Source organism: Podarcis pityusensis (assembly GCF_964106645.2).
Source record: "Podarcis pityusensis genome assembly, chromosome: 17".
NCBI classification, from domain to species: Eukaryota; Metazoa; Chordata; class Lepidosauria; order Squamata; family Lacertidae; genus Podarcis; species Podarcis pityusensis.
In genome coordinates this window covers 41254475-41273018 of record NC_138042.1, presented here as the reverse complement: position 1 = coordinate 41273018, position 18544 = coordinate 41254475, and the positions used below count along the sequence as shown (strand labels likewise).

General features: G+C 45.9%; 2 protein-coding genes and 1 long non-coding RNA gene across 3 annotated transcripts in view; 2 read left to right on the top strand and 1 right to left on the bottom strand.

Annotated features, from left to right (window-relative positions):
- FAM162A (family with sequence similarity 162 member A) overlaps nt 1-2269 on the top strand; it is a 178003-nt gene extending 175734 nt beyond the window's left edge. Inside the window, exons 5-6 of the mRNA XM_080987273.1 lie at nt 250-358; nt 1619-2269. Of these exons, the coding sequence (XP_080843399.1) occupies nt 250-358; nt 1619-1714 (205 nt within the window). The 3' untranslated portion in view covers nt 1715-2269. The remainder of the gene's footprint in view (nt 1-249; nt 359-1618) is intronic.
- The window catches only part of LOC308466480, a 62738-nt gene extending 57249 nt beyond the window's left edge, over nt 1-5489 (top strand). Inside the window, exon 2 of the long non-coding RNA XR_013980837.1 lies at nt 4179-5489. This is a non-coding gene — a long non-coding RNA (uncharacterized lncRNA). The remainder of the gene's footprint in view (nt 1-4178) is intronic.
- A 1367-nt stretch (nt 5490-6856) lies between these two features.
- Nucleotides 6857-18544, bottom strand: part of KPNA1 (karyopherin subunit alpha 1) — a 35143-nt gene continuing 23455 nt past the window's right edge. The window contains exons 9-14 of the mRNA XM_080987165.1: nt 18331-18494; nt 17921-17999; nt 13147-13272; nt 12466-12593; nt 11809-11987; nt 6857-9780 (exon numbers count right to left, since the gene is read on the bottom strand). Of these exons, the coding sequence (XP_080843291.1) occupies nt 9593-9780; nt 11809-11987; nt 12466-12593; nt 13147-13272; nt 17921-17999; nt 18331-18494 (864 nt within the window). The 3' untranslated portion in view covers nt 6857-9592. The remainder of the gene's footprint in view (nt 9781-11808; nt 11988-12465; nt 12594-13146; nt 13273-17920; nt 18000-18330; nt 18495-18544) is intronic.

Sequence of the window (18544 nt, the reverse complement as noted above, 5' to 3'; positions counted from 1 at the left end):
AATTCAAAAGCATCAATTCTTCGGCGATCAGCCTTCTTTATGGTCCAGCTCTCACTTCCATACATCACTCCATGGACTTGCATACAAAACTCCATGGACAAACACAACAGGCCTTATGGCTTAGCAGCCTTTAACTAGATTCTTCCTTTGATTTCCCCCCATTAACAAGATGGTCAAGGCAGTGGAAGCAGCTATGGCTTGACAATGCTAATCCACGACAATTAATTTAGGATAATTCATTCTTTAAAGGTTTGAGATGGTTGACGCGGCGAGGAACAAGATGCGTGTGAAGATCAGCTACGTAATGATTGCCTTGACAATCATGGGCTGCATATTGATGGTCATTCTGGGGAAGCGGGTGAGTACAAAAGAGCTAAGAGGTTGGCAACAGCGTGGGGGGAAAGAGCTAAAGGACCAGCCTAATCTCTCAGGAAAAGCAATTAAATTGTGGGAATACAGCAGCAGGGAAAATGTGGGTGGTTGTATTCTTAATAAAGTAAATGGAAGGATAAACTATAGTTTACCTAAGAGATGGGGGGAGGGAGAGAGAGGAAGAAAGAGGGAATTAGAATCAAAGTCAGGGTAGGATAGGCATGAGAATGGGAATTTCCCCAAATGTGGAATTCAGTGCATTATCAACAGTTTATGTCAATAGCTCTGTGGGAGATTGCTTATACTTTTCATAAAAAATATACCGTATTTTTCGCTCTATCGGACGCACTTTTCCCCCTCCAAAAATAAAGGGGAAATGTGTGTGCATCCTATGGAGTGAATGCAGGCTCCTTGGCTTCAGCGATAGCAACGCGAAGCCTCCAAAGCGCAGAGGGAGCACTCCCTCCGCGCTCCGGAGGCTACGCGTTGCTTTCCCTGAAGCCTGGAGAGCAAGAGGGGTCAGTGAGTACCGACCCCTCTCGCTCTCCAGCCTTCAGGGATAGCTGCCTGAAGCCTTTGGAGCGCAGCGGGACCTTGCGCTGGAGTGGTTGCGCGCGGCTAAAGAGGAAGCCAAGACAGCCAGCGGGATGGATCCCGCTCGCTGTCTTGGCTTCTTTGCTCTTTGGGGCTGGGGGAGGGGAATAAGATTTTTTTTCTTGATTCCCCCCCCAAAAAACTAGGTGCGCCTTATGGAGGGAAAAATACGGTACTGTAATGTTAGCTGGAAACTGCAATATGGAGAGGGATTGAAATGGCCCCCACTGGCAGACAGGATTATAGCATCATGTTTGGCACCTCCATTTCTTGATGCTTAGTTACTCTTTTCTGCGTTTTCTTGAAAGCTCTGCTGTTATCTGTTAGGCTCTTAAGGTGAGCAGGAGAGGATATATATGGAGGCTCTTCGTCCTGTTATCATTATTTGTTTCCTGAAATAAAGAAATTAACCTGTCTGACATAGAACCAAACAGTCTGGGTTCAAGTCTTGTAGTCCTTCAAGTAGTGCGCAGTCTTCCATTGAGTGGTCATGTCACAAGTCCTGGAGTCTAAAAAGCCTTTCAAGTCTTCATACAGCAAACCCGCAACTTACTTATGGGTTACCTTCCAGGAATCACACCTAAAGCCAAAATAATGTATAGTCACATGGTTACTTTCCTTGCATGCGTCTGTGGTCTCTTCTTTGCTGCAGGCTGTGGAGAGGCACGAATCCCTGACGAGCCAGAATCTGGAGAAAAAAGCTCGCTGGAGAGAGGAGGCTGCTCAGAGTGTCTCTGCCAAACCATAGTCAAGAGGAAGGACAATACTTCAGAAGGCACAAGATGTATATCTTTTAATTATAGAGGAGGAGGAGGGGCTGGAGGGAAGGCATATTCATTAGTCAAGGGTTGCTTCCGAGCTTCCAGAAAATAAAATTATTTTGTGGTAATCCTATGAAGATTTCATATTTTGCTAGTATCCAGTAACTATCCAGTTTCAAAGAAAGCTAAATACAGTATCCAATTCCGTTCAGTTACTGTATGTATTAAAATATTCATTGCACCTTCTGTATTGGTCGATAGGCTTGTTGAAGCAAGGTATTGAATTCACCTTGAGTGACTAATAGCATACATAGGAATCTCTCTCTCTCTCTCCCCCCGCCCCCACATACACGGTGATAGCACAGATAGCTTAATGGTATGTGACCTAACGCTTTGAAACAGCAGTAATGGAATGTAGACGCTACCGCTTGCTCTCATATCATCTACCAGCCGTGAATGTTTTGGGATGCTAATATCTGTAATAATTCTGGTTTTTTGTTCTGTTGATATCATCCTAAAACCTTTGATTCTAAACTTCATAATTTCTGGCATCTTCATTATTTCAGGATATAACTGGCATATGTCATTCAGCTCCAGGGCAGAACAAGTGCTCAGAACACAAAACTCATACATCGAAGTTGACATGGCGCCCAATTCAAAAGTCTTTGATAAACACAGGGAAGTTCGGAGGTCAGAAAGTCTGGCTATGCATGAATAGACAAGCCTTTGCCCTGAGGATCACGCACTCTAAATCCAACACAGAGGATAGCACTAAAAGGAGCTACTATTCAGGACTTCAATCCTATACCCACTTACATGGGCGTGATACCCTAATGGCTTCAAGGAAGTATTCACAATTTTGGGGATAAAATGGTGGTGTGTGGAACCCACAGGAAAATTGGCAAGGGTCCTTGGAACACTTTCCTAACACTACTCTCTGGGATCAGTTGCTGACGTAGGAACAGAAACACAATAAAGGTGTGTTCCTGGTACCTAGCAATCTCCTTAAAACTGGCATCAAAAGCTGCAGAAAATTGCTTATACAGTCATACCTTGATTCTCAAATGTAATTGGTTCCAGAATTCCGTTCGACTTCTGAAAACGTTCGAAAACCAAGGTGTGGCTTCCAATTGGCTGCAGGAGCTTCCTGCGCTCAGTTGGAAGCAGTGCTGGGATGTTCAGCTTCCAAAAGACATTCACAAACTGGAACACTCACTTCCGGGGTTGCAGCGTTTGGGAGCCAAAACGTATGAGTACCAAGAAGTTCGAGAACCAAGGTACAACTGTATTCAAAGTCACTCTTCCCTGGCCTTAGTCTGAATAAGGCCATTTCCAAAAACCAGGCGTGGACCCACATTGAAATGGGCCAACATAATCATCATCCACGATTACCTCCAGTTGCTCAAGCTGTTACCCTCTTGACTAATAATGGGGCATTTGCAACTTGTCAGTCACCATTGGGTCCAGGTTTGACGTCTTTAAGAAATGGGTGCACTAATCATGCCTCTCTCTAAGAGCAACAGAGTCCACAAAACAGTGCTGGGCATAAGATGCCACAACCGTTGCATTAAGATCATTCCAAAGACAAGTGTCTTCATCCTCGAAAGTGCTGCCCAAACATGTCAAAGTGGGACTTGGATAGATCCACTAGCATGGCCTCCAGGGTCAGCAGCGGCCATATGGCTACTTGATGCAATGGAGGCAGTGCAGTATGACCTTGCAGTGCTCACCACCACATGGTAGGTGCAATTATGCACTCAAACCAGTGTTCATTATACAGTGGTACCTCGGGATGCAAACGGGATCCATTCTGGAGCCCCGTTCACATCCTGAACAGAACGTAAAACGCATCTGCGCGGGTTGCGTTTTGCCGCTTCCGCGCATGCACATGGTGTAATTTTGACCATCTGTGCATGCGCGAGTGGTGAAACCCAGAAGTAACACACTCCGTTACTTCCAGGTCGCCGCGGAGTGCAACCTGAAAATACTTATCCTGAAACATATTTATCCCGAGGTATGACTGTAGCAGTTTAGGTAAATAATCCCATGTAGGTAAGAAACAGCTACAGCAAAGATGTAGCACAAACCACTCTTTCAGTTTGGGTCTACTTAGCCTTGCCACCATGCATAGGTAAAGGGACCCCTGACCGTTAGGTCCAGTCGTGGCCGACTCTGGGGTTGCGGCGCTCATCCCGCTTTACTGGCCGAGGGAGCTGCCGTACAGCTTCCGGGTCATGTGGCCAGCATGACTAAGCCGCTTCTGGCGAACCAGAGCAGCGCACAGAAACGCCGTTGACCTTCCCGCCGGAGCAGTACCTATTTATCTACTTGCACTTGGACATGCTTTCGAACTGCTAGGTTGGCAGGAGCAGGGACCGAGCAACGGGAGCTCACCCCGTCGCGGGGATTCGAACCTCCGGCCTTCTGATCGGCAAGTCCTAGGCTCTGTAGTTTAACCCACAGCGCCACCCGCGTCCCTTGCATACTAGTGCTCAAATGACACAGGCTTTCTGTTGTTGAAAAGTTGTGATATGATTTGGCAAAAACAGAGACGCCAAGGGAAGGGGTTATGGATCATTAGTGGCCCCTCACCCGTCTTTTCCCCATAAAGCACTGTGCATAGAAGCACACACAGCATAGAAACATAGAACTGTAGAGTTGGAAGGGGCCACAAAGGTCATCTAGTCCAACCCCCTGCAATGCAGGAAACGTTTGCCCAATGTAGGGTGTGAATCCACAATCTTGAGATTAAGGCCAAGTAAAAGTGGGGTTGGATGGAGTGCAGGTTGTAAAAAGCACAATTTGTTATGCTGCCCATCACTGCTGATCACAAGGCATGCCTTGGTCTGTAATTTACTAGCTTTGTGGAGCTTGAGCCAACATGAGATGACCTTTAACCAGCCAGGTTTTTAAAAATAATGGAATAAATTACGTAATTCAGGAGGTCTCTTATCTCTCCTCCCACCCCATCCCCCACCTACTGGTTGTCAAAAAAATCTACTGATGCCTTATGCAGACAACATGATCCTTATTCCATTTTCCCAATGATTACTATTGTTCTTAGCATTTGTTTGCTGTTTCATGCAAAAAAAAGGGGGGTGTCTCCAAGCAACTTAAAATGATAAAACAGAAACCGGTAAAATTAATTAGAAACCACATTGAGAAAAGAAACATAATACACAAAGATTCTTAAAAAGTGCTCATCCAGCAACACAAATGTACCCCCCTCCCTTGTCCCCATCACAGGATAGGCTAAAATAGCACACAAATGTTTTTCCTGAAGTGTAGGTAATCCAGATACTTTATGAAATATTAATTGTGCATTGTAGAAATGTTTTTTATTGTGCATTTTTGGTCTCATTTTATCTTGCACACTGCTCTGATGGCTTGTGATTTATAAATAATCTGAACCAATAATTTATAAAAATGTAAAATAAAAAGGGGGAGGAGGGGAGAATGTTCCATCACACCTGTGTAATATTTACCTTAGTGTTACATTGAATACAACCTTTTTTCAAGAGATCTATGTTATTCCACTGGTGGATCAGGACTAGACACCAACTTCAACTCTGGGGTGCACTATTGCCACTACAGGAATATTTTAAAGAAAAGCCTTGAGCCACTAATTGCTCATTAACCCACTTGATATAGAGTTCTTCTGAAGATAAAAATGGCAGAGGAGAACTCCATGCATTGAATAACCATGTAAGATGCATAGAATTAAAAATTAAAAAGCCCCACTTCCTAGGGCAGAGGATGTTACTCTCAGTAGTAGCCTGTTATTTTCAAGGGCAATATATCTGAACTCGCCTGGTTTATATACGAGAAAGTAACGGCATACAGTCCAGGCATGGCCAAACTTGGCCCTCCAGCTGTTTTGGGACTACAACTCCCATCTTCCCTAGCTAACAGGCCCAGTGGTCAGGGATGATGGGAATTGTAGTCCCAAAACAGCTGGAGGGCCAAGTCTGGCCATGCCTGGCATACACTCAGGGGTGTTATGGGGGCTCCTGCTAATTGAAGCCTCTGGCAAGCAAGGGCAGGTTTTTCTCAACTGAACCTCCAGCTCCAACCCATTGACTTTGCCCTGTAGAACTCAGTGGCATTTTGGGAACATGCTCATATAGAGATCCATTTGCTTAGTCTAAAACGTATCACTAGCTTTTGTTACAAGGCAAACAGTCCACTTTTGGGGTTACAAAATTATATCATCTGTAGCCTTTCATAGTACAGTAGTTTGGCTTGGGCATAATGTATACCATATCACATTTTTCTGGGTACCAAGAAGTTCCTTGAACACTGCGGGGTATGTCATACTACGCATTTCTATTGAGACTTTTAACTTCTCTAATAAAGAAGAGAGCCACGATCTCTGAATATACAAATTCAGTTCTTGATAGAGCCTAGAAATAGTTTTCATTCTAATTCAGGTGTCTTGGGCTACATGTATACAGAATTACTACCGAAAGCACAGGGCTAAATGTACGTATTTCAAAATATGTATCTTTAAATAATATATTCCTCCCCCTACCTTTTGTGGCCTGCCCCCCCCCCCCAGTAAACAGGAAGTAATCCTCTCATGCTATTATTATACACTCTATAGCTTTGGGAAATGATTTATAGATTATGGTATGGACCCTAAATGCTTCCTTCAATCAAATCACATTTGAACGAGGGTGCTGTCTCCCTTAAACCCAATATGCAACAATGGGGGTCTCTCTGCCAGAGGCATTCAGTACACCAGTTTTGGGCTAGTAGGGACAGAAGGCACAATCTCTGCCAGGTTCATATCCATTTCCTTCCTGCCCTTGATCTCCCCAGCAAAAAATGCAGGCAGTGTTCTGCTCGTCCAGGTCAGCAGCAGGTCAACACTGAAATAATATTTATGTGATAGTGCAAGCCTTCAAAGGTTTAGGAAGTGTGGTTTGACGCTTCAACTCATTGTCCAGAACTTTTACGCAGCCACCTCCATCTCGCAGAGTTGACCCAACTTCCACATACCTGCCGTCTCTCAACTTTGGATTGTACAGGATATTCTGATTTGCGTATGTACATCACCACACCAGCTAACAGAAAGAAGCACCACATTAGCCGTACTTTTAAAAATGAAAGAAAAAGACAATACTCCATTTCACTTCTATGTATTTATGGTTTAATTCACTCCTTTAAAGAGAGAATTCATTATTTCCTAGCGGGAACACCAATGCACCACGTTCTCACTAGCTTGGGAGAAAAACTTTCGGTGTGAGAAAGATATAGGATGTGTGTAAATATACATATATACATACACATTAGCACACACGTTGGAGGAGTGTGCCTGTGCATATATACTCTAGGTAAGCACACACATATACACACTGTCAGTGGTTGTGCATGTGAGACATTTCTGTACCACATGCACCCTTCACTGAAATTGGCTTACAAAATATGCAGCTTGCTGCCCCCCCCCGAAAAACTATCAATTAAAGTACATGATTTGAAACAAATCTTATAGAAATGACATGTCATCAGTAATTTACACTTTAAAAAACTCAGCCACAAAAAAAATCTGGAAGCTGAAACAAGATTGCTATTCATCAGTGCTGCTACCACCCTTAAAGAAACATGGTTTACTATGGGATATAAAGGCAACATTGAGGTTGTTATAAAGATTAGCCACCTAATTTAAAGAACAAACCAACCAGACTGCACTTCATTTTTTGCCCACAATACACCCCATGAAACTACTCTTCTCACACCTCGCTTACCTTTCTTGCACATTGTTTGCTTCCTGTTCACTGTGGATTCTTTCTCCCATCTGCGGTTTCGGTGCCTCCCCCCCCCCCCTTTTAAACATCAATCCAGCCAATCCTGCTGGACTTGGTTACGTGATGATCCCACTATGCCAAATCAGAGAGAGGCCATAGATTCCTTCTCTCATAGTAGGGGGCCAACTTTTTTTGCCTGGTTTTAAATTCCCCCAGAACAATAACCAAAATGGGAAATAAGTTTATTGCAAAACACATGCCCGCCCCCCCATCTCAGCCCAGCCCTAATTTTAAAGTTACAAACAACTGAAGTTGAAATGGTAACCTAAAGATGCTTCTTCATAAAGCAGCACAAAACTAAAGGAAGTTAACTTAAGAGGGTGGAGGCTGATGAAGAATGGACAGAACTGGCAGCTGCGAGAGCTTCCATCCTAAAAGCACAGACATAGATACAAAGTGTTCAGGAGAAGGGTCAGCCACACAGAAGAACACTGATGAGACCATACCTCCTAACAGGTTGACAAAGTATATTTCGTTGCAGGCGATGTCAGTTTTCTTCCGTTAATTATAACATGAAGAATCTTGTCAAACAATTCTGACAACAGAATTTATTATGTATTCACAATGTTTGTAATGGAAGGTCAAGTCCTGGAAAGTCAAACTGACTCAAGGTGCTGCCCGGTCAGGGAACAGGGTGCAAGCCTCCTGCAAGATCCATGCATTCACAAAGAGTGAACAACACTGCTGATAATGGCTGATGCCAAGTTAAATTAAGACTATGCTGTCGGAGTCGGCTGGCCTTGGACTAGGTGAAGAGGTTCAAAACAATTGGCATTCATATCCAATGTCTTCAGTCCGAGCGTATCGGAGAGCCACCATCTTGGTGCTAGTCAAGAGAGCATTCTACAGACACGGAGACGGAACGACACAGCTGACATGATGGCGTTTGGCCAGAGATCAGCTGTACTAAGGATTAAATGAGCGGTGTCAGTCAAGAATATTAGGCCGATGATTTCAGAACTTGGATTTCATTAGTCATAAGAGCGTTCTATGTGCCTTTAAGTGAAGTTTATAGAATCCAGATGTCCCTTTCTGGCCTGACTTAGAAGCTACAGTCCACGTAAGCAGAGGTGGCCCAGGGAGCCAGTTATCTTCTTTGCTTCAATATTTTAGCATATCAGGAATTTACAACAGAATGTGATTTACAGGCAGCCCTGTTCAACCAAGACGTTTACAAAAACTCAAGCGTGGATTTCTCAGCAGGAACCATGTTAATGAGGACCACTTTCAAAACTTGAAAGAGATTTCAGTCTGAATGTAGAGGGAGCCAATTGATGCTGTGGCAGATGAACAGGAACAGTTCCTCTATCCCTGACGTGATTTCGGACATCTTCAAAAGAGCCCTGGCTGCCCCATGGGAGGTACAGAGAGATGGGCTCCATTCCTCATGCAGACAGAAGAGAACAAACCCCATGCAGTCGAAAGGGCAGCATAGGAATCCTGCCTGCTGTCAACTGTTCATTGTTCCAAGAACCTGGAGCAGCTTATTCACTGGCGGCTGTAAGTGCAGGGAACAGAGAGCTCCTTCCTGTATCTCTGTGTATCATATATGTATATATATAGTATACATACATATATATATATATTAACAGAAGCCCAAGCTGCCACACACAGAACCACCACCATTCCAAATTCTGCGTGAGCCTCCAATGAGACAGGCACTCCAAGAGTGCCCGGAAAGGAAGAGTCTCTCGAATCCTCTTTGTCGATAGCAAGAACACTGCAACACACACACAGACACACAAAGGAAACTCCACCCTTGTTTTAGAATCTAGGATTACACCACTTTAGTGTGTACTTCACTGGGGAAAACTGACATCTTGGCAGAAGTGCCCAAGCTCTGGAGAGATGGGCACAGCAGCTAGGGTAAGCCCTTACCGAAGTGGCGTCCTACAACAAAGAGCCAAATGTTTTCCAGTTGTGTTTGTAAGGAAGCGTGTGTGCAAAGCAAGCAAATGAGCTCACACAGGTTTATGGAAAACAGGACCACTCTGTGGGCAACTCAGAGCTCTACAATAGGGCTGGATGGGCAAGTGCAACGCAGCGCACAGGAGCGCCTCACAGCTGGAAACCTTCCATGGGAGCCTCGCACTGCTGGAAGATGTACTGCTGCTGGCCAAGATCGACTTGGGGGGCAATGCTGCTATCTTCCTCCTCTGTCCCAAAGTAGTGCTCAATCAGATCAAAGGCCTTCTGGTAGATTTCTTGGTTCTCGTGACTCTGCAGGAATTCAATCTTATCCAGGCCTGCAAGAAAAATACACAGAGCCCCTCAGTTCTTGAACAGGAAGGTACACCTGCACTGTTTCATCTTTATCAACGATGGAGAACCTCCGGCTCTCCAGATATTAGTGGATTCCTCATTACGCCGTATCATTTGCCATGCTGGTTGGGGCTGACAGTAGCTAGAGTCCCCAAACACCTAGATGGCCAGGTGGACACCTGGATAGCTCAGCATGTTGCTGAGAAGGGGGTGGGGCAAAGAAGGAGCGAGATACACAGACCAGGCTATCTGAACTGTAGCTTCAATTAAAAACCAGGAGACTCCATTGAGACCCCACAAAGATTCTAAAGGCAGAAGTGTCCATTGCTACTGGAGCTATCCCATCCCACAACTGCCTCTTCATTACTTCAGACTTTGCAGGTGCTGCTTAGGTAATGATGTGGTATAGAAATATTAAAATGCTCTACAAAACCCTCTAGTGTTATAATCCACAAAAATGCACTTAAGAGGATCTTTATGTTGTGCCCAGTGCAGCAGCTAAGCCTACAGCCTAACTGCAAGATTTTGGTTATATTTATATTTTGGCATTTGTAAAGGACCCCTGGACGGTTAAGTCCAGCCAAAGGCGACGATGGGGTTGTGGCGCTCATTTCAGTTTCAGGCCAAGGGAGCCGGAGTTTGTCCACAGACATCTTTCTGGGTCATGTGGCCAGCATGACTAAACCGCTTCCGGCGCAATGGCACACTGTGATGGAAACCAGAGCGCACGGAAACCTTCCCGCCACAGCTGTAACCTATTTATCTACTTCCACTGGTGTGCTTTCAAACTGCAAGGTTGGCAGGAGCTGGGACAGAGCAACGGGAGCTCAGTCCATTGCAGGGATTCGAACCACCAACCTTCTGATCAGCAAGCCCAAGAGGCCAGTAGTTTAGATCACAGCGCCACCTGTGCTGCAGACTGTAAGCAACCACAAATATGAAGAGGTATTTCCAAAATTCTGCTTTTATTTTGAAAAGAGGCACTGCCATTATCTTTGTATCCAGCATTTTCTGCAGAAATGAACCAAGTTGGAAAAGGTTCCGAAAAAGGCACCAAAATGATCAAGGGGGTGGAGATGCTCCCATATGAAGAATGGTCGCAGCATTTGGGACTTTTTAGTTTAGAGAAAAGGCAAATAAGAGGTGACCTGATAGACGCCTATAAAATTATGCATGGCATGCAGAAAGACATAGAGAAATCCCCACCCCCCTTGTAACACTAGAATTCATGAACATCCCATGAAACTGCATGTTGGAATATTTAGGACAAATATAAGAAAGTACCATATTTTTCGCTCTATAAGACGCACCAGACCACAAGACGTACCTAGTTTTTGGAGGAGGAAAACAAGAAAAAAATATTCTGAATCTCAGAAGCCAGAAGAGCAAGAGGGATCGCTGCGCAGTGAAAGCAGCAATCCCTCTTGCTGTTCTGGCTTCTGGGATAGCTGCGCAGCCTGCATTCGCTCCATAAGACATACACACATTTTTCCTTACTTTTTAGGAGGGAAAAAGTGAGTCTTGTAGAGCAAAAAATACGGTACTTCTTCATGCAGTATATAGTCAAACTATGGAACTTGCTTCCTCAGGAGGCAGTGATAGCCAACAATCTGGATGATTTTGGAAGACGATTAGACAAATTCAAGGAGGAGAGGGCTATCTGTGGCTATTTCCTCCACAGTTGGAAACCATGAGAGGGGAGAGTGCTCTTGTAGACAAGATGGACAACTGGCCTGATCCAGCAGACTATTCTTATGTTCCTAAATGCTACTTGAACTGGAAAATTAAAGGCAACTGAGGAAGTATCAGAAGTTGTTACAAAGGAAGAGTACTAGAAAGAAAATTATGGGCAAGAAAATGTACAGTAGGTCCTCCCCCCCCCCCCGACACTGAAAGAGTGCAATTTTGCTTGGAAAGTCTTCCATTTACTTTGAGGTCATAATGAACCATGAGAAACGAGGCAAAAGCTGGATAGTCTAATATGGATGTCACCCACCAGCACATCCCCTTACCGTAGGCTTCCTCAATGAGTGCACAGTATGGGTTAATGCCAGTTCCACTTCGCCTGGCTTCTTGTTCGCCCAGTCTCAGGATGTTTTCCAGCCCATTAAGAGCCACCTGCACAATCTTCGAGTCCATTACCGTAAGGAGGTCACAGAGTGGTTTGATGCAGCCAAGTTCTACCAGGTACCTGAAAAGCACAATGGATTGAGAATCAAGACAACAAGAGGATCCGGTTTGGCAAAGTGGCAGCACCACTTCTGGCATCTTGGTTAAGACACCCTCAAAAGCACGAAGTGTTCTCGAGAGAGAGGAACAGTGTTCCGCTCACGCATGTCCAGTGGATAACACTCAGTGGTATGAAGAATCTGGGCAGTTCTTCTAGAAAGTGAAGCCTTAGAAGAGGCTGACCAAAATAGTGTAGCCTGGAGTGGGGAAATCTCCGGATATTGCTGGACTACAACTACATAAACTCTGGCCATTAGCTATGCTGACCAGAGGTTCCCCACTCCTGACAGAGATATGATAAAACTTGTGTGAATAGAGCAGGCATCTTTTGGTCAAGGGGGATGAGGAGTGCAGGAGAAAAGAGAAACTTTGCAGCACCAGCTCTCAGCACAACCCTTCCACCGTGAAGATCTTTGTTTGGAAACCTTGCTGGCACTTACTTGATCTGCTCAGCAGAGCCACCAGATGTTGCATTAGTAATAGCCCAAGCTGCTTCTTTTCTTGTCCGGAACTCGGCAGTTTGCAATATACTTATCAGAGCTGGGAAAATGTTGGCATCTATGACAGTCTGAAAAATAAACAAGGTCTTAATAGCAGATTTAAAAATCGGGATTATTTGCTTCAACATAGTAATGTGACACAGAGTGCTACAGTGAGGGGGGAAAGTATTTGATCCCCTGCTAAATTTATCTGAGAAGACAGCCGGTTATGTCTCGTGTGTTTATTGAGGATGCTTTATGTGACCATAGGTTTGTTTGTTGTTGTTTAGACCAGATAACCAGCTTGAGTTCAGCAGAAAGGGGGATGGCGCAGGTTACTCTAATCACGGAAAGATGGATTCAACAGTGGTTTTTGTTTGCTTGCTTTGTTTTGTATTCAACAGTATTGAGCATCTATCTCCAACGGGTCTAATATTTTGTGGGGGGAGGAGTAGAGTTATTCTCCTGTTCTCCTGACATTTTCCAGTTCTGATCTTGAATTTATAAAAGTCTGCTGAAAATGCCAAATGAGATACAAGCAAGAGCGTGTAATATTCTGCCAAAGTCTGCATGGACAGCAATAGATCTAAGAATCTGATTTTGTGTTGGCAAGTGAACCCCTGAGCCAGTCAGCTTCATTACCTGAATCTGCGCTCTGTTTCCAGCTGTGATGTTTGATATTGTCCAACATGCTTCCTTTTTGATTGATTCTTTAGGACTGCTAAGCAAGTGTAGTAAACTCTGCAGAGCCGAACAATTCAATATTACCTGGGAAACGGAAAGAAAGAGATTGATTTTAGACTGCATCCAAACGATGGATCTAAAAATTCCATGCACACTTACCTTAAGCAAACATGAGGAAGGCATAATAAAGAGATTTTTTCCTTATCTAAAATCGAAAGAATAGCTGAGAAAAAGCAGAAAGCTCAAGGAAGTAAAGGGGAGAATAAGATAGCAGTAGGTCTGCCTGAAGATAAAATCAAGTGGGAAGAAACGAAAAGAATGCAAGAGGCAGAAAAGGCAACATAAAGGCCTTTTCCATGCACAGAAAGCACTGTCAATGACAGGAGCAGATACTGAGCAGGGCATGAGAGTTTGAAGAACTTGACGGAGAAGACAGGTGCACTTAATACCTTTCTCGTCTCAGATTTAGTGGAAAGTAAGCTGTCACTGATGAGGAGGCAGATATTCTAAGTAATGTAAGTGTTAATAATGTTAAAGACTGCATAGGTAGGCATTTTCATATTAACAAATCTAACCCATGAGCCTAGGTGTCTCACACACTAACCCTGTAAATATAAGGTGAGAAAGAAAGTAAATGTGAAAGATTGGAAAATATTATTTTGAAAGCCTAAATTTCTCCCGCAATGAAGTGGCAGGCTTTGCCAAAGAAGAGCAAGCAGGGGTTGTTTATCATTAGACTTTATTTAACAAGTCTCACAAGACTTGCTCTTGCAGCCCATTAAGGATACAAAGGGTGGGTTTTGCCACTGTACAGCAGGTGCACAACTGACTGGAGAACTGTAAGCAAAGGACAGGAAGAAAGGATTCTGGAGAACATTACAAAGATGTGTTTACAAATGCAGGTGCTCACCATGCAAGAGATGCAAAGAAAGTCTACTCAAAATATCAGAGACCACCATGCTCAAAAGGCAGGTTTACAATCTAACACTGAGCAAGGGTGCATGCTCAAGCTTGACTGGAAAACTCCAAGATGCTGAACTGAAATAAGGAAGTTGAGTGGCACAAATAGTGCTTGGTTCCTAGGCACTAAAAAAAATCAGGGAAAAGGATATGCACAGATACCCTATAGCCAACAAGCTCAAACAGTGTTTCTCAAACTGTGTGTCCTGGCACTTTTCCTGAGCAGATTCCAGAAAGAAAGTCTCCCTGCCACAACTAGGTGAACAGCACACTATCCCTGGGAGCATCACTGAAGAGACGCACTCCTTCCCTTCCTGTCATGCTGAATTTCTATCCGGCTACATAGTGCCTATTTATACACCTATATTAGAATCATCATCATCATCATCATCATCAGCTTACTCACTATATTGATATGCTCACGTTTTCTGTTGTAGAGGAGGAAGTTCAGGCTCAAAAAAGTGGAGTTAGCATATAGTTGGCTCTGACTTCAAACATTTTGAGAAGCATGATACTAAAGAATGCCACGAGCCATTATGTATGTGTCAGGGGTTCAGGAGCAGAGGCAAGGGCAAGGGAGGAAACAGAGAGCGAGGGAGAGGAGGCAGAAGAAAAGATGAGTGATGACGACGACCCGAGATCTCCGAGTCTTTCCAGCGAATCAGAAGATTCACAGAAAGGAGCACCAGTGGCCAGGGCAAGGGGGGAGCCTAGGGGGACACCCCAGGAAGATAGAGCCAGAGGGGACTCAGAGGGGAGCAGTTGGAAATCAGGACCAGCGTCACCGCCAGAGAGCAGGGAAGAGGAAGGGCGCCAGGGATCAAGCGCTGGCAGCTCACAACAGGGGGGAGGGCACGAGTCAGGAGTGGCCACACCTCCATCGGGGAGCGAAGAAACGGTCAGACGGAAGGTGGAAGGTTGGGCGCGCGTGCCAAGTTCAAATGCACAGGAAGGTGGCGCAGTAGGCAGCCCGGAAAGGGAGCCAGGTCCTAAAGCCCGCCGAAAGGAGGGAGAAGAGTCAGGGGGGTCAGCGTCAGCGTCAGAGGAATCCCGGAAGGAAGAGACCCCGGGGGGCAGAGGGACCCAGAGAAGAACAGTCAGGCGGAAAAGGTGGAGCAAGGCTAGGATATTAAGTTGGTGTACAAGGGGCGGAGACTCAGATGGAGCTTCGCCGATCTAACCATGAGACGTAGAGTTGCACGCAGCAGCTTGAGAATGGAAACTGTAACTCAATAAAGACTTTTATTTAATGATCGCTGGCTAGCGTGATCCTCTGTGAGCTAGGATCTGGAAGCAGCTCCGACAGTAAGCTCCATCACAAAATCGTGGGCATCTACGTCCTCGCGGAGAGGAGAGAAAGCGGGTGCCTACTAGCGAGCTCACGAACGGCAGACAACATGACGGCCGAACAGCAGATAGCGGAACTCAGAGAAGCAGTGACACGACTGAATGCCGAGGCTCTTGCATCCAGGAAGAGAGAGGAGGACGCAGCTGCCGCCTACAGGGATCTCCAGGTCAGGTTGGAAGTGCTTACGAAGCAAGGGCAACTGACACCCAAACCGGAGGGGATTGGGTTGGGGAGACGAACAGGCGGTCTGGTCTCTCACTTCGATGGGAATTTGCAACAGTACCCCAACTTTAGAGCAGATGTAATGTGTGCACTGCAACTGCTGAACAAAGACTTTAGAGAGGAGCAGTTCCGCAGAAGGTGGCTGGAGGGTCCAGGACGAGCAACGTCTCCAGAAGGCAACGAGGGAGAGACGGACATGGACGTTTTCGGGGACGACCCGGGTTTCGAGCACGGCGGCACAGAGATGGAAGCGGAGGTGACCGTCGTCAACGAGAGCAGGGAGGAAGAACCGGAAGACTTCGGATGGCGGCCCGCCACGGGAAGCGAACTGTATCCGACATTCGTCCCCCTGACACGGCAGCACCCAGATCCCGCACCGGAAGGAGGGGAGGGGGGAAGAGGGGGCTTCGAGGGGGGGATGGATGTCAGGGGTTCAGGAGCAGAGGCAAGGGCAAGGGAGGAAACAGAGAGCGAGGGAGAGGAGGCAGAAGAAAAGATGAGTGATGACGACGACCCGAGATCTCCGAGTCTTTCCAGTGAATCAGAAGATTCACAGAAAGGAGCACCAGTGGCCAGGGCAAGGGGGGAGCCTAGGGGGACACCCCAGGAAGATAGAGCCAGAGGGGACTCAGAGGGGAGCAGTTGGAAATCAGGACCAGCGTCACCGCCAGAGAGCAGGGAAAAGGAAGGGCGCCAGGGATCAAGCGCTGGCAGCTCACAACAGGGGGGAGGGCACGAGTCAGGAGTGGCCACACCTCCATCGGGGAGCGAAGAAACGGTCAGACGGAAGGTGGAAGGTTGGGCGCGCGTGCCAAGTTCAAATGCACAGGAAGGTGGCGCAGTAGGCAGCCCGGAAAGGGAGCCAGGTCCTAAAGCCCGCCGAAAGGAGGGAGAAGAGTCAGGGGGGTCAGCGTCAGCGTCAGAGGAATCCCGGAAGGAAGAGACCCCGGGGGGCAGAGGGACCCAGAGAAGAACAGTCAGGCGGAAAAGGTGGAGCAAGGCTAGGATATTAAGTTGGTGTACAAGGGGCGGAGACTCAGATGGAGCTTCGCCGATCTAACCATGAGACGTAGAGTTGCACGCAGCAGCTTGAGAATGGAAACTGTAACTCAATAAAGACTTTTATTTAATGATCGCTGGCTAGCGTGATCCTCTGTGAGCTAGGATCTGGAAGCAGCTCTGACAGTATGCCTTAAAGATTTAGCCGTATCCTAGAGAGTTGGAACTAGCAACCACAGGCATGAGTATTTCAAGGAGAGCGCAGGCCAAGGACACCAGGAGTAAGGCCAATGTGGCTTTCTGAACACAGGATTTCAAGGCACAAAACCTCAAGGAGGTTTAAGGGGGGGAAAGGGTTGAATCCAACGAAGTCATTGCATGGGCAGAAAGAGTTCTATTTGCACAACAGAACTTCTCCTCCTCCAACCCCCATACCTGCTCCAGAGTGTTGGGAGTGAGGAGATTTCACCCCTCCCATTCCAAGAATCTGCTGATGTTCTCTGCTGATTCTCCAGAGAGGAGGGGGGCAGTTTCTGCTCACTACTTATTCCGCTCCAGCCTCACATCAAAGAGAGAGACTGAGTGTTAGAGAGAGAGTGTTATCTCTGTATAGATAAGGTTGCTGCTAAGAGCAGCTGCAGACACTCAGCGCAGTTCAGCTTCTTCATTTAGCTCTGTATATAGTTTGTATGATAGTTGTAGATAGAATAAAAGTAGTTATTCTACAGAGCTGTTCTCCGAGTGGTTTATGCTCTGCTGTGCTCTGCTGTGCAACGACTGTCTTCGGAAGTGAATCTGATGCTCACAACTCTGAGTTGTGAGTCCACAGCACTTTGACCTGTTCCTGTGCAGAAGGTGGTCTCTGGAAGTGCTACCCCAGCTCGCCTGGCCCAGAGAGTGGCTGAAGTGGATGAGTCCAGTCGATGGCACTGGCTCAAGGGCAATGCTGACAGGGAGAACCCCCAGAAAAGATTTGGAGGGGAATGTGTGGGGTGCACAGAGGGTGGAGAGGAAGGAAAAGTTCCATTGTATGAGCAGAAGTTGTTCTACTTGTGCAACATTTTCATTGGATATAACCCACAATACATGTTCAACTCTATGAAGCCTCTTAAGGCTGAGGACTGAAAGAAAGAGATTTACTTCTATTCAGTTACTGTGAAAACTGGAATCAGTAAATGTTGTTGCAGTGAGCAGTGTTTATACCTGGGTCTGGATATCATCCCCTGTAACAATGTTCCCAACGGCTCGCAAAGCAGGAGATACCACTTTGTAGTCATTATGCCTAAAAAAGGGAAAAAAGAAAGGCTTCAGTTTAACAGAGTCAAATGTTATTTGTTTCATAGTCACGTCTTCAACTGTTGTGTCTGGCTGCCAGGATGCAAGGCCACTGTGTTCTATTTATTCCTTTGTTTCTTTAAGTAATATGGACATAATAACCACTGTTCCTGCAATGTGGTTCAAAATGGGTGGCTTTGGGCCCCAAAGAATGTATTCACACCTGCACTTTCAGCAAGAAATAAAAGCCAAGGCCAGCCTGACACGACGGCAAGTAAAAGGACAACGTTTAATAGACTTGCTTGATTAAATAAATTTGCTTGATCTAAAGTCCTTACATCAGGAGTTCCACAAGTCTCCTACATACTCCTGCATCAATCACAGCCTGGATTTTATCATTGGGTCCATCAGACAAGTATGAGAGTGCCCAGCATGCATCTGCTAGGACATCTGTGTCGTTGACAAAGAGAAGCCATGACAGCACACTCAGACAGGGGGAGACCTACAAAGAAATGAGAGGGGTGAAGAATCAATGGAATAAGCATGCCTGTC